At 35.3% G+C, this 16,364-nt stretch overlaps 1 protein-coding gene across 4 annotated transcripts in view; it reads right to left on the bottom strand.

Annotated features, from left to right (window-relative positions):
* Nucleotides 1-251: 251 nt before the first annotated feature.
* The window catches only part of LOC145693468 (rhomboid-related protein 4-like), a 45,753-nt gene continuing 29,640 nt past the window's right edge, over nt 252-16,364 (bottom strand). For all 4 annotated transcript variants that reach the window (XR_014132783.1, XM_081769501.1, XM_081769503.1 and 1 more), the window contains one exon: nt 252-4,465. Coding sequence is in view for 3 of the 4 variants with exons in the window: in XM_081769501.1 (XP_081625627.1) it covers nt 4,416-4,465 (50 nt within the window). In the remaining variant the exon portion in view is untranslated. The remainder of the gene's footprint in view (nt 4,466-16,364) is intronic.

Genomic DNA, 16,364 nt, shown 5'->3' with positions numbered 1-16,364 from the left:
TCCCTGATGAAAAAAAAAAAAAAAAATCTACTGAAAATTCCAAGAAATCTGATGAAATGAAGAAGGAAATAAAGGACAATAGAGCCTTTCGTTGAAAACTTTTCAAAAATCCTGCCCACCAAATTTCCATTATATATTCTTTATTATAGCGGAAACCTGATCCGCAGTCGAGTCATGCATTTTCTAATTGCTTGAATACCATGACACTTCTTGGTTTATAACTACGCAAACCATCAACACAGTCATTTACATTGAAAAGCGGATTCTTTCCAGTTATTTCTTGTTCCAATTAACATTTAGAATAGGAATGTTGATTTTGTAGTTTCTGTTAAGTTGATGACATATTTCAATGCAAAAAACTTTTTTTTTTAAGCCCCATGATTATGCACAGAGGCTAATGGTGATGATAATGAATAAAAAGGTGGAATGAAGAAAAGGGGAGATCCTATCCATATGGTGTTTGTCCACCACCCCACTTAGCGCGATCTGGAATCGAGTCAGGGACCCCGGAATTGACCACTATCACTAAGCCATAACGGCTCCTATAAATTAAATTATTTTAATCAAAAGTAATTACTGACGACATATTGGTTTAGAACTTACGATATTCGCTTTCTATCTGGATTAATTGACGCAAACGAAGCGAACGTATGAAAAAAAAAAAAAACGATAACAAATGGGGATATCAGAAGTACAGAATAACAATAAAGTTTCGTGCCGGCTCAATATCTGGTGCTCTATAAGAACCTACAGCTTAACGTGAGATCAGATCATGTTCCAGCAGGAATTGTGCCCGTGTCTCCGACATCGAAAGCGTGCTTTAATCACAGAATTAAAAAAAAAATACTACAAGAAACGTATTCTGTTCTGCTTTGAACTGAAACATTTATCCTTCAGTCAACTATCCCTTCTTAAATTATCCACCTAAAGCACTGCCGGAAAGCGTCATTTAGTAACGTGTATACTATAGAAAAAAGTTGACGTAGTTCTATATTTAACCCATATCTTCTCCTTGTTCCAAAAATTAGTTTTTTTTTCTGTTATTTAAAAGTAATTATTTTACCAATAGATGGCTTTGGTATCTGGACACTGGACCTGCAACCTTCGTTTGCCATTGTTTATTTAGTGCTTAGGGAAAGGGGTGAATTTGGCGGAAACTCACTCGAGTTGGAAAAGGTGATTTTTTTCCCCTGGCTTTTAGTATTTTAACTTTCACCAATTTTAATTTACTCAACATATTGGGTCCTTTCATATTCACAAACAATATATATTTTGTACGAATATTATAGTTAACTGACATAAAAACTCAGACGATCGAATAATGCGGCAGTGGGAACTGTAGCCAAAGGAGTATAATTTACAGAAGTTGTAGGTTTCATAAGTTTACCTGATACTTGCTATCTGGATGTAAATAGAAAGCGATATTTACAATATTTGCTTCTTACATTTGCATTGCCCACGTTTAAGATAACTTTAGAAACAAATAAATGAAATAATGGGCAACATTCCGTATGTCAACGCAAAAAATGCAAAAAGCAGTTATAATAGATATGTCGATTACCGCAAATTAAAACGCAAATGTTGCATTGCGTCAACGCAAACCGCTATGGAATGACGCCCAATATATTTAATAGTGTTTTATTTCGTTACAAACTTTTATTATTTGAACTTCTAATTAATTTGGTTCGATTTCTTGTAAACAGTATTCATTCTGAGGTTATCATCCTGTATCTCGATACTTGGATGATATTGTAATGTATTTTATATTATTCTATTTTGTTTGCGTTTGTTTCCCCGTAATCAACATACCAGTTATAATGTGTTTTATATATTCTGTTTTGTTTGCGTTTGTTTTCCCGTAATCGACATACCAGTTATAATGTATTTTATATAGTCTGTTTTGTTTGCGTTTGTTTCCCCGTAATCGACATACCAGTTATAATTACTTGAAGCGAACAACATTCTGGAATCTACTATATATTTAATTCCTCCTGTAATTATAAACCCTCAATTAAGTTATATGAAGATAGTGCGGACGAATATTATGAGACTGCTAATATTACCAATCTCTCGGGTAGTAATATGTGTCCCAATAAGTGCAGAGGCCGAGATTTAAATCAGGAGGATCAGAAATGACGGAATTGATGAAGAGAGAACTCGAAAATATAGATGAACAATTGACGTTAATTGTTCGAAGCATTCAAAGAAAGAAAGAAAAGAAAAACTAAAGAAACTAATTCCATCCAGGGATTAGGAAAAGTCGGCATCCTTCCTAAAGCTGAGAATACATGGGAAAGTACTAATATTCTTCAACAGGACTTATTTCCTGTTAAACTTTTTTGAGTTGTTTTTTGACGACGATCATTTCTCTCTCTGTTAATTTCTTTAAGTATTACGCCCTCCAGAAAGATGGCAAATTTTAGATAATACTTACGACGGTTTTTTTTTTCTATTGACTGGCTACTGTCGATATTCATAATATTGAATGTACTGGGATAAGAGGACAGACATACTTATCATCCTGGTGTGTCTCAATCATTGTCCAAGATGAATTTTTGCGTTATATTCATGCCTGCGATAATTCAAATCTCGATTCCAATGACAAATTAAGTAACGTTCGTCCGTTGTGGACTTCGTTAAACGAACGATGGGTGAAATATTTCCCTCAAGATGTTTATGTAAGTGTGGATAAGACCATGATCCTTTACTTCGGACATCCGAAAGCAAACATTTACAAGGGAAACCCATCAGATTTGGATTCAAAATTTGGGCTATATGGACACGTCGGATACCTTATTATTGAAAACCCTATCAAAGGTCATTTACAGGAAACACAAATCCTCAGGTTGGAATAGGAGGTTTGGCGTTTTGGACCTACTGGAAAGACTTCCAGCAGGTGTTTACATGGATATTTTTTTCACTTCTGCCCGGTTGTTGGAAAAACTTGCGAGGAAAAGACGTGATGGAACTGTCATAGTTAATAGGGTTGAAAAGGCGCCTCAGAAACAACCGCACAAATGAAGAAGATGCTACCAGCTCATAACATCAGGTAACAGATGTAGTATTAGATGTAACAATTATAAGGTACAGAGATAATAGTGTTCTTACTGTTGCTTCATATAAGGTAGGCCTATCTCCATTAGGGAACGCAAAGCTCTGAGTGAAGTCTTAAGAAAAAAAAATGATATAGATCGATCAGCATGTATTGCAGAATATCATATGTTTAAGGAAGGTGTTGACAGGTTAGACGAAAATAATATTGCTTACAGAGTACACATTTGTATGAAGAAATGGTATTGGCAACTTCTAATGTACCCTCTCAATGCGTCGATGTGCAACGATCGTCATTTGTACAAGTTAATACACAGTGAAAGGCAAAGCAACAGCATCAACTTTTCGGCGTTTATAAGAACAGTCGTCCAATCATATATGGGAATGTATATACAACGACTACGTCTAGGAAGAAATCCGAAGGCAACCAAAAAACGTATTTCTGACTGCGTTCGGCTAGACAAGATCAGACATCTAATAGGAATAAGTGTAACACAAAAAAGGTGTGAAGAGTGCCATAAAAATACTACAAAAGTATGAGTAACGTGTAATGTTGGACTTCATGCTAATTGTTTCATAAACTTTTACTCTTAAAATTTGACGGAGGTTACAAATTCTTATGCACATGTCTATTAATAAAAATGTATATTACATTACATTATTTACATTATTTAGTGGTGTGTATTTACAATTGATCTTATATGTATATATATGCTTTTTTCTTCAGTTTTTAATATATAAGACAAAGTACTAAATAAAACAAAAGCTCTCTTTCTTTGTTTGTAAATATATACTGAAAGTGCAGTCAGCCTTCACTGGTACTCTTCATGTCACCTACCCTCCGGTGCCCACTGCCGCATTTTTGGGAGAGTCTACTGTGCACAAGTAAACACAAATAGTCAGAAAAATAAATTGTCACTTTCTTGATATTACTACAATTTGGGAAGATATGGGTTAAACCTATTTCCTAAATAATTTCTGGTCAGAGAGAAGAAAAGTTGAAAACGTTCTACCAAAATTACAAATAAGTCTTTCGGAAATCTTCAACACACAGTATTTTCTATAAAATATTCCAGGTACATACATTCCAGAATAACATATCAATGAAAAGACATTGTTTTTCCACTAACAGTTCTTAATAAATTAATATAAAAATATCACATATTGCAGTTTGCAAAACTAGTTCTGTACCGAACCAGTCCACCGTCTTTTAAAAATAGTTCAGTATTCTCTTCTAAATCAGAAAAATACATCACAAAAATACAAATACAGAAGACATTAATTCTTCTTGTCAGTTTATAAACTCTTAAATAAAAACTCTTTTTATACTCTTCCTTCTTCCTTAAATGCTGTTTTGGTCTTCCTTAGTAATATGCATAGTCAGCATAATAGTTGTACTGTGGAATATATTCGCCTGAAAAAGACAAGAATGTACACTTAGAACAGTTCATTAAAATTAACAAAATTATGTCATTACCAAACTTTCGAATATAACCTACGTGGTCAAATTACACCTCATTCACAATCAACACCGGAAAAGGAAATGGAAGGAACTAGCCTAGGCCATAATTCCGGCATAATTATGATCGTCAGCTTAAATTTAGTGTAACTTTTCAGCACCAAGGCTGTATAAAACATCACCATCTAGTTTAACGTTTTCAACCCTGATTTTCTTTTAATCGTTAAAAAATATTGCAATACTTGAGGGAGTTAAAAGGGATGCAAATAGCATAACTCAAGTTATCCTATTGACAGCACCATCTGATGTCCATCTAGGATATCAATGTCCTCACCTGAAATATTTCACTCTAATAATGAGAACTAATACGATAAACTACATGCCCATTGGAGTGGAAATCAAATAATTCTTTCAATGTTCACATCGAGAATCGAGCCCAGGACCACGTCAGTTAAAGGTGCAAGCGCTAGTCACTATACTAACTGGGATGGTCAACACTTATATGATGGAATAGCAAAATCCCTGTAAGGATGACCGGCCACTGAATTTGAACCCAGAGCCTCCAGTTTGAGAAGTAAGGATGCTAACCAACAGTGTACGCCCAGCCTTGCTAAAGTTTATTGAAATGAATTTATTATTATTATTATTATTATTATTATTATTATTATTATTATTATTATTATTATTATTATTAAGTTTAACGTCCCACTATTATGCATTTTAGGCTAAAGGAGACGGATGAACAATACAAGTGAATGATTACGAAATTAAATTTTTGGTGCTCTCCCATCGGTAGTTGAAGCCGGGCAAAAACATTAAGTAGTGCTGTGCTGGTACAACGAGAGAATCTTGTGAAAAGATGAAACTGGTTATGCTGTCCAATGACTATATTGTCAGGAATTGAACGCGTGACTTTTCGCAGTACGCTACAACAGACCTTCAATTGTATTTACAACTTCAATCTCACTTACACTACGTTTGGAAATACTTCAGATACCATTTATCACTGTAATTAGGATAGAAAAAGAAGAAAGGGATGGATAAAATTTCGGATAGTGTGTTATGTTTATAAAGTAATATACTAATTCATTACACATAAATCTTGTTGTCTAAGAAAGACTGGCTTTCGTAATTATTCAAATCACAGCTTTTGCAAAAATTGCTATATTTCATGTTGAAATGATAGATTTTTGCCTTCATTTCTTTCTTTTTCCTTCTTGCTAATCAATTCTTTAGGCGTATATTGACAAGATATAAGATTTATTGACGTTCTTCTATTACCAAACTTTTTGTTAAGCGAAGAATTTTAAGTGATTCGCTTAACCCTCGTAGCCCCAAGGATAAAAAATTACGTTAAGCACCAAGGTGGGGTGCAAGCGCACCCCATATTAAAATATTTATTTCTTCTTTAACGCAGTGTCCAAGCTTCAGATTTTGGGTTATGTCGGACAGAAGCGGGCCAAAACTAGTAAAAAACAGAATGTTTAGAGAAATAATGAGTTCATATCATGAAAGGGTAATTGATTTGTGAGTAATTTGTGAAATACAATTGTTGAAAACACAATTCGGAAAGTGTTATATGTAATTAGAAATAACTTAAGACTTCAAAATACGTACATATTTCGTTGCGAATACCATATGAATGGTGAAAAATGTCTTTGGTAAAACAAACTTAACCCAACCTAACCTTACCTTAACCTAATCTACTCAAAGCTAACATAAATAACCTCAACTATCGAAATCTAACCAAAATTAGCCAATATTTGCTTTAAAAAATAACAATTTTTGGCAAAAAATTCTGGCCCCCTTCTGTCCGACATATGCCCATATTTTTATTTGGAATTAACAAACACAATCTTTTAACATATTTAGTATATTTTTATTGTATTTAGGTAATTATATTCTCCGACAAACTTGTCATAAAACCTTGTTATCTATTGTATTATAATGCGTACTTACTCTCTTGGATCCTTCGGGTAGTTGAATAACCTGGTAAAATGGTCATTTTTTTCTGTGTTTCGTTTTATACAAAAGGCAAACAATACAATTTTCTCCTGTGATTCCTTTGTAAAAGGGCTAATACACAGTACTATAAATTTGACCCTTGTACACAGGAAAAGAAACAGGAGAAAATATTGGCTGTTTCGCCATGTTATTCACCTCGAATATCAATACCAATACAATGATGTTGCTTTCGTTGCAACTTGATTGAATTCGAGTTTGCAAAAATGTTCCATGATTGGTAAAAATGCACCTATGTCCTTAGTTATAATACACAAGTAATGAAAACAACTTATAATTTGAGTAAAAAAAAAAGTTGGTTGTCTTTCTGAAGAATTACGTACATCTTTCTTCACCCTCCGTACATATGTTGCAAGGTTTTTTCGATACTACAGTACTGTGTTCTGTGCAAACAAACTTCATGCATTTTGTATATGTTATGCGAACTTTTCTGGGAAGCAGACGTTCTTGGAATGTCCTCTTCTCCAGACCTCTTTAGTTGAACAGTTGGATCCAAGTATTTCATGAAGCTCAACACTGTGTAACTGAGACCCACAGGATTTTGTTTCCGTTTTCCAATTTGAGGCAAAAGCAACATTTTCCCTGACAAGAGGAATATTCTGCGCCTGTCCTTTCTCTGTAACTCCCACTCGGGGAATTTTGTCACTCAAACTGGGAAAGCGTTTATAGCGCCAATGTCTAACATATTGAAGAATACTGTCATAGGCCATCGCTTGGTTTTCCTTTTGGTAGAAAATTCTTTCCACATTTTGTCGATTGTATCGACGCCTCCCTTTGTATCATTGTAATGGAGGATTATTTCGGGCTTCCTTTCTAAACCTTCAGATATCTTCGCGTCGTGATGTTCCGTTAAGGGCATTGGCACTCTACTCAGAAATACTAAAGAACGCAATTTAAGGAAATGATTTGAGTATATAACATTATAGCAATATATTTAATAGCAGTAATGATAAATTTTATGTTGATATAATCAATATGCGCTTATATAATTAATTAAAATTTGTTCTAATATAGTGAAATAATTAATAAAAATTTCGTTCCGAAACTTGAATATGTTATTCCCTGATTATTATTGATTAGAATGAAATGGTATTAAATTTTTCTTGAAGCTTGATTTGTTTTCAATTACCTTAAGAACTAGATATTGGAATGCTAAATTTCACTAAACTGCACACCACAGCGCAAATCCGTTTTTTGATTACTTATATTTGTCGAAAGAGGCCAGCGATCTTCAACATTTATATATAATTCTAAGCACTAAAATGTCTTCTTCCTCTGGATATTATACTTCATCATGTATTACCAACGTACTTTATGCATTTCGAGAATAACTGTGCAAAGTGTTAACATTTTAAAAGGAACATCTGTACGCTAGCGCCACTCGCATTTTCGACGGGATGTTCTACAACTACAAGGTCCTACTATCACCTATTTCGCAGTGTAGCTAACGAGTTGAAGGTGTTACCAATCAGGCATGAGCTGATATACTGCAAATACATAATGGCTCGTAAACGACCTTTATCAAAAACCAGAAAACGAAATAAGCGCTCAAAATCTGCTCGAGGCGCCGCTAAACGTCGCAAAACTTAAATTGTTGTTTCTGTTGGTGATTCTTCTCCATGTTAACAAGAACAAGGAACCGCTGAAGATTCAAGATAGCTTGATGAAAGGTAAGATTATATATATATATATATATATATATATATATATATATATATATATATATATATAAGCTTCGTGTTACCGGAGTATGATGGAAGATAACTCTTTATATTCGTTTCACTTATTATTTAATGTATATTTACATTATTTTTGTCTCTCGTTTTTTATTTATGTTTTGTTTTCGTTGTTCTCAGTACCTACCAGTTTCTATATACAATCTGTAATATATTGACTCACTATTTATACTGGGACGGAATATTGTACTACATTTAATACTCTCTCACTGCGAACCAAACAAGGGTACCAGTGTATTGTAAGTTATTTCAATAAATTAGAGTGCTAAGAACAGTGGCTCGCAAGGATAATCGTGAACCGTAAGTCATACCAGGGGGGTCTATGATCTATCTTCGAAATCTTGGTTTACGTAGGTACAATATTTGTCAATTGGGATCGGACAGTAAGGAAGATATAAATAATGTTGACGATTAAATAATATAATAATATTCAAATGTGAGAATCATTTTCGTTCTGAAATATTCCATGGTACGTATAAAATTTGTGCGTGTCATTTTGTTCGATCTTTAGCACAATATAATAATAATTTAATGCTAATGGACTAGAGATTATGTGGAATTAATTATTATAATGATATACGAGGCCTGTCTAAAAAGTATCCGACCTTAATTTTTTTCACGCAAAGTAGTGATTCTCAGGCGGCCACCGTGCACGGTGGAAGGAGGAACTTTAATGCGCATGCTTGAATTTTTTCACCGCGTTCGCGTGTGCCAGTCGTGAGCTGGTGGTTGCGAAGTGAGGTGCTGTTGGTAGTGTTCGTCGGATTTAGTGTTTCTCGCAAGATGACTGAACGAATTGAGCAAAGATACTGCATCAAATTCTGTCAAAGGCTGGGTGATTCTCAAAGCCAAACAATTCGTAAGATTCAGCAGGTGTTTGGAGAAGATGCGATGGGTGTAACACAAATTAAACAATGGTTCAACCGATTCAAAGATGGCCGCACATCAGTCGAGAGTGAGCAGCGTAGCGGCAGGCCCCAAACTGCTCGGAATGCAGCTGTTGTTGAGCGGGTGCGAAATTTGGTGATGGCAGATCGCCGTTTGACAGTGCGGGAGATTGCAGAAGATGTTGGAGTGAGTAAAGATTCTGCACATGCAATTTTGCGTGACAATTTGAACATGAAAAGAGTGGCTGCTAAATCTGTACCCAAGTTGTTGTCTCAGGAACAAAAAGACACCCGTTTCGACGTTGCACAGGACCTTCTGGACACCACCAACACTGATCCTGGGTATCTGAATTCCGTGATAACTGGAGATGAGTCATGGGTGTACGGGTACGACCCAGAAACAAAACAACAATCGTCTCAATGGATGCATCCCGATTCTCCAAGGCCGAAGAAAGCGCGGCAGGTGCGAAGCAAAATCAAGGTGTTGCTGACTGTTTTCTTCGATGCCCGTGGAATTGTGCATCACGAGTACGCACCGGAAGGACAAACAGTGACAAAGGAGTACTATCAAGATGTTCTCAGGCGACTCCGTGACGCAGTCCGGCGCAAAAGACCAGACATGTGGACAGCGAAGAACTGGCACGTCCATCATGACAACGCCCCAGCACATTCATCCCAATTGATTCACACGTTCTTAGCCAAACACGGAATTACAACCGTTCGCCAACCTCCCTACTCTCCAGACCTGGCTCCTTGACTTCTGGTTGTTTCCAAAATTGAAGACGCCTCTGAAGGGATCCCGTTTTGAGAGTAGAGAAGACATAATGCGGAACACGAAGACGGAGCTGAACAACATTCCAAAAGAAGACTTCCAGCGGTGTTTCCAGCAGTGGAAGGATCGGTGGGCTAAGTGTGTGGAAGCACAAGGGGCCTACTTTGAAGGGGATTAGAGTCCCAAATCTGTCAGGTATTCGCAACTATTTTTCTGGCCAAAGGTCGGATACTTTTTAGACAGCCCTCGTATATCATGACAAAGAGCGATGTATACGAATATGATGTTGATTAAAGAGAAGAAGTACGATTATAGTTACAAGCCACTTGGTCCTCAAACATATTTGTCAAATAAAATATTTACTTTTGCAAAACTGAGATAGACAGCTTCAGAACTGCGTAAACTGACGAGCAACTAGTTATATAATGCAGTATAACTATATGGATATTGTTCATGGGAGGACAACTTGACACTATCCCTCCTCTCCCTAATTTATTTCTAGTATAAAAGAACTCTTTCGAAAATAATAATTTTAGCAACTGACCTAAACTAACAATTTGAGGTGAAAAATCTTAAAATCGGACGGGTAAGTGTGAAGTTGTCCCGCCCCTTATTCCATTAGTTTGCATAATAATAATAATAATAATAATAATAATAATAATAATAATAATAATGTCTCATCTATCAGTTATGAGTACATCCTATCTCGCGAAACGGTGGGGCAAGCAGATGAACCAAGAATTTCTCTGCTTTGCACATCACGTGACTGACTAGCTTCGGGTTAGAATTCCAAGAATTGAGAAGCAAGCAAGCAAACGAGGAAATCTGATAAGACTTTTTTTTTTTCATTTGTACTGCACAGAGGGTTTTCACATTGGAATTGGCATGTCATTTGTACTTCCCCTCCTGCCGGATTGGTTTTCCTCATTCTTGTTCTGCCAAAATGTTTCTAAGTATTGACTCAGTCGCGGGCATTTCAGGTGCCATAGTAGGGTATCTGTTTCGCTTTTTTTCTTTCTTTCAAGGCATGCTAAAAACGCCAGAGTCACTACGAAAAGTAGTGCATTTCATATATTGTAGCTACAAATGAGTGTATTCTCCATGTTAGCATGCGTCTCTATTCTCTCATCTGGTTTATAGTTTTAGTCGTCTTGATCCACCATTTTTTTTTCAACGTCGACCAAGTGTTCACATCGGGAATCATATTCGCAAGCCCCCGCATCGTAGGCTATGACTTGAATGATTTTTTTTTCCCTAAAATTTATTTACATGTTGTACTATAGCAAGCAATTTATGCAGCTATTTAATTCACTTGGGTACTTTCTAGCGGAAATAAGTTGTGTAGAAACCAAGGATGTAGCTAGGGGGAGCACGGGGTCCAAATCTTGACTTGTCTTCCAAATATTTAAACTAGTATATAAATACTAGTTTGCTATTTATACTACTAGTTTAGTATATATGCCCCCCACCCAAATCAGAACTCTGGCTTCGTTCCTGGTAGAAACTAAAAAAAAATGTAATTGCTCAGCATTTTGAACGTCAGAAAACGTGATTCGCAAAAAAAAAAAAAAAAAAAAAAAAAAAAAAAAAAAAAAAAAACCTTTTGACACGCAATTACCAGCTCTGATGATAATTGTATCAGAAAAGTGGTATGATAGAAGAAAAAAATCATCTCTCAGTGGGATCCGACTTTTTCAACTTCTAAAACGTAGAATTTGCTATTTATTTTTCTATAGGAGTATCTTTTTTTCATTTGCTCAGAATTTTCTGGGATGGGTTGGGTATGAACCCATAGACCCCCGTCCATCTGCACGTCTCTATATATATCACGTAGCTATCATTGTATCACAGTGATGCCTCTGAAACTTCTGGATTAATTTTAGACTTCCAAACTATGCTATTCATAAGAAATTGAAGTCCTTTAGAAAGGCTGTGTCCGTCCGTCTGTCTGTCTATCTGTCTGCCTGTCAACAGGTATCACAACAAAAACGGTAAGAGCTATTTTCATACAATTTAAGCGGTAAAATCTATCGATAAGTGGTTTTCGGGAATCGATTCAGCATCCCATGAACAGATTCCATCTCCTTCAACAACCTCCTACTTAAACCGGAAGTGGTCGATTTTTACCATTTCCTGTTTCAACAGTAATAGTCATAACCCAGAAACGATAATAGCTAGCGTCAAACGGTTCTCAGAAATCGATTCAAGGTGTCAAGGAAACAAAACACTTCGACTTCTGTATTTCCACTAAAACCTGAAGTTGTAGAAATTCACTACTACTTCCGGTTTCAATATTGATTTTCATTGACATAAAACTGTGAGTTATCGACAAGCAGTTTTCAGAAATCGATTCAGCATTCTAAGAATATGTCCTATCTCCTTCACCAATCTTCAAGTAAAACCGGAAGCTATACAAATCGGCCACTTCCGGTTTCAATAGTATTTGTCATAACTCAAAAACGGTTAGAGGTATCGACAAGAGGTTTCTGAGAATCAATTCATCGTTCCAAGAATAGGTACAATCTCCTTCGACAATCTTCTATTTAAACCGGAAGTGGTAGAAATCAACTACTTCTGGTCTCTACTATTTCCAATTTTACTATGTAATTTGTATAGTTTGGAAGTCTACCGTAGTTTCACACTGTGGAACGATACTCACTTGTTTCTTCCTTTTCAGAGACAATCATGAATCGCAGAATTGATATGTCATGCTCCACTAATTGAAATCAAGCGAAATTCTTTTAAAATTCTTATAATTTATGTGTGGATGGATACACATTGAGTAAGTAGAGAAAATTACAAGAATTTCTGGGAGGCTACCAGTTCTGTGGATTCATGGAATTATAAAATATGTTTCAACTCTACGATTCCAGGTTGTCTCGAAACTTCGTTTTTACATATTTCGCAAACATATACCTCGACAAAGATAATTTTGAAGGATATGTTTAATGAACATTCCTTTTAATGTTTGTAGGAAAAGTAGCTATTTGTGCTTACAAATTTCAGTTCACCCTGTCCTGTTTCAAGAATGCTTTACATTATTTTTCATATTAGGTCAGTTCAGATGAAAGAACTTTAATTGAAGTATCCTCTCGCGGACAGCATGGGAATTCGATTTATGAAGAACATCGCCGCAACCGTCTCTCGTCATCCACCTTCGATAAAGTTGTGAAATGTAAAGATCACACTTCGTGCCATGTGTTGATGAAAGACATTTTACACAAGAGAAATCTATCGACACCATCAATAGAATACGGAAGAAATCATGAAGATGTTGCTCTACGAAAGCTTGCGGAGAAGAATGTGACAGTAGAGAAATGAGGATTATATATTGATTCTAAGTATAGTTTCTTAGCTACTAGTCCAGATGGTAAGAAATATTTTTCAACTTCTTTGTTGATATAATATAATAAGTGTTTAAGTCTAATAAGTGTTGTTTGTTAAGTGTGCTATAATTAGAGGACTGAATCTGAACGAAACCAAACCACTTCCTTTTTGTTTATGGGAAAGGGACAGACAGATTATTATATTACTTTTTTTTTTTAATCTATTTTCATTCTTGTCTATCAATTAATTCTCTTCTAATCATATTTCAGGATATGTAGTAGAAGATGATGCGTTAGTGGAAGTAAAGTGTGTTCCTTTACTCAGAAATAAGGATGTCACTGAAGAGATAAAGAAAAAGACAGGGGCATTTTTTCTTACCAAATTTAGGGCTAGTTGAATATTACCAAATTAGACAAATGCTTTTTAGTTATATACATTGATGATAAATCACCTTTACGCATTGTGGAAGTAAGAAGAAATGAAGAATTATGGGAAAATGTTATGCTACCGAAACTTATAGGTTTTTTAAAGAGTGTATGCTTCCTGAGATAGTAGATTCTATGGTACAACGTGGCATGCTCTGCAGAGACCCGGAATATATCCTAAGTGCTCAAAGCAAGATCGCCAAGAAAAAAAGACAATGATCGAGCAAAGATGAAATAGATGTAATAATGTACATACTTACTGCAACGAATTTGTGTTCTAAATAATCGTGTTCAGCATGTGTATATAATTATTGTTACCATTATTGTATATTTGCAGTTCGTTAATTACTCTTGTAATGTTTTATAATACTGCTTCTATCGTGTTATTCGAAATGCTGGAAAATGCCATGATTTACTGGATCATGGTTAGGAAATATATAAATAATGTAAATATTTTCTTAATAATGTACACTTCTATTGTGTTTATTTGTTGTTCTTTGTATTATAGTTGCGCTGTGTATGTATTTGAATTTGTTCATGTTGATGTACTTGTTCATATTGAATAAAGTAACTTAGGGTATTATAATATGATATAAAGACTCAAAATAGAGAACTAAGAATGATCTAAATAATTTATAAAATGAAAATTATTATTGCAATACTTTATTTTTACTCAAATATTATGCTACATATTTTTTATTCACATAGACTCTTATGTACTTATGTTACACTCAAATAACTACTTAACATTACCTAAATTTCCAAGTTTTTAAATGTAGTTTATAATGTAGTAACAGTATTCTTGCGCTGAATAACCAAACAATCATAACATTATTTGTATTTTAGCATAAATAAAGAAATCGCTAGTCTGACCAGCCCGAAGCAAGTCTGGGAAAGCAGCCAAGAAGACATTGTACCAGTGTTTCTCAAACTGTTTGGTAACAACTCCCAAAATCGGTAAAATATCAAGGAGTTTGTAAGTTTAAAAATATTTATTCGTAAATGACTTTGTGACATTAGTATTATACAAAGAGGAGACGTCGTAACTTTTACTGACTTCTAAAGAGGGTCTAGAGGTAAATTGTTTGAGAATCACTGTGTTACACATTCTTGACGGTCACAAGCCCGGTGAATGCTGAGTGGCAGTTGCCGATTGCTTTTCCTGTCATTTGTATTTTGTGTATATCTTTGTGTAGAGAGGATAGAAGGATAGTAGTGAGCGCGAGGTACGTACGTCAAAGAAGAATGAACATCTCCGCTCTATAGGACGAGTTTTCTGGAGTAAGTGACAGCTTCTACACGGGGAAGGATACTGACCGCGCGTTCAACAGAAGGATGGGACATTGAAAGAACTATCCCGCCACGGTTAGTGCTATAGATATAGACTGCTGCTACCAAACATGTTCTTCTCATTACTTGGTTCTCAAGACAAGTTTTTGGGTCATTCTTTTTCCTTGAAATCCCATCCTTTCAATTCGTATTTGATGCTTTTGTATTTCAAGGCGACAGAAGAGTGTCTTTTTTAATATTGTCGTTTTAAAATTTTATTAAATTTGATAAATAATAACAAATGATATATATAAAAATAGAGTAACCAGACGACGGTGTATGGCCCTGCACCGGCCCCAACCATGGGTTTTCCCAGAATTTTGTCTGGGGTTCTGTATTTTTGCTGGGGCAGTTTGGATATTGATGCATGTAGGAACAACATAACGTAAACGAAATTACATGTGTGATAAAATAAGGCGCAAAAACAAAAAACAAAAAAAAAAAAAACTTTCTCTATAAAAGTAAACCTTCTCCAAAAAATACTTTTCATGGCTTGATCGAGGGCTATTTCAGAATTGACTATCTCTACAGGGTACCCTTGTACTTTTCAATTAAAGTTTCTAACATTTCTTCATACATTTACCCAGGGACGTACGCAGAGGGTGGGTCCTGGGGGTCCGGACCCCCCCGAAATTCTGTCTTTTTTCTAAATTTAGTCTAACTTTAGGGGCAATTTTACACATTTTAATATAACCTCTGACCTCCCGAAATGGTTTGAACCCCTCCCAAAATAAATTCCTGCGTACGTCTCTGAGGTCAAAACATTAGCAAATACAGATATTAGTAAATACAAATACTTTATCTTTAGGGGTGATTTAAAAGGCTATATATTTTTCTCTGTATCCATCGATGAATTATGGCAACAACCGTTCAAACTATTGAAACAGATCAACGTGAAGCTTCCACCACAGCAAGCATATATAGCAGACACGTATCCAGGGGGGACCTGGGGGCTCATGTCCCCTCCGAAACTGAAGCACGTTTTTAATAAACATACTTTTACGCTTTTGAGATTATTTTGTTTCAAATTACTTCGAGTCTGTAAAAATTTTGGGCAATGTGTTTCGTCTTCTTTTAAGTCTAAGAACATACGGTGATGCCATTGCCCCTTGGTGGAATAAAAAAAAGAAAGAACACTTTTAAATAGGATTAAAATTTCGTTTATGTTCTGTTTACAACTTTAAATGTAATGGAACTATACACTCAGTGTTTTCTTGTTATTATTGTTATATGCTATAGCAGACATTTTACTTAGTTACATATCTCTCGGAAGTATTTTTTTGACTTTCTTTGTGCCACAATACAGTTCCTTCAAACTAAACTGGTTCTTATAATGAAAAGTAAGGAAAAGTTTAA

This window comes from Thermobia domestica, chromosome 8 (assembly GCF_964235325.1).
Source record: "Thermobia domestica chromosome 8, izTheDome1.hap1.1, whole genome shotgun sequence".
Classification (NCBI taxonomy): domain Eukaryota; kingdom Metazoa; phylum Arthropoda; class Insecta; order Zygentoma; family Lepismatidae; genus Thermobia; species Thermobia domestica.
This window is presented reverse-complemented; position numbering and strand designations above follow the sequence as displayed.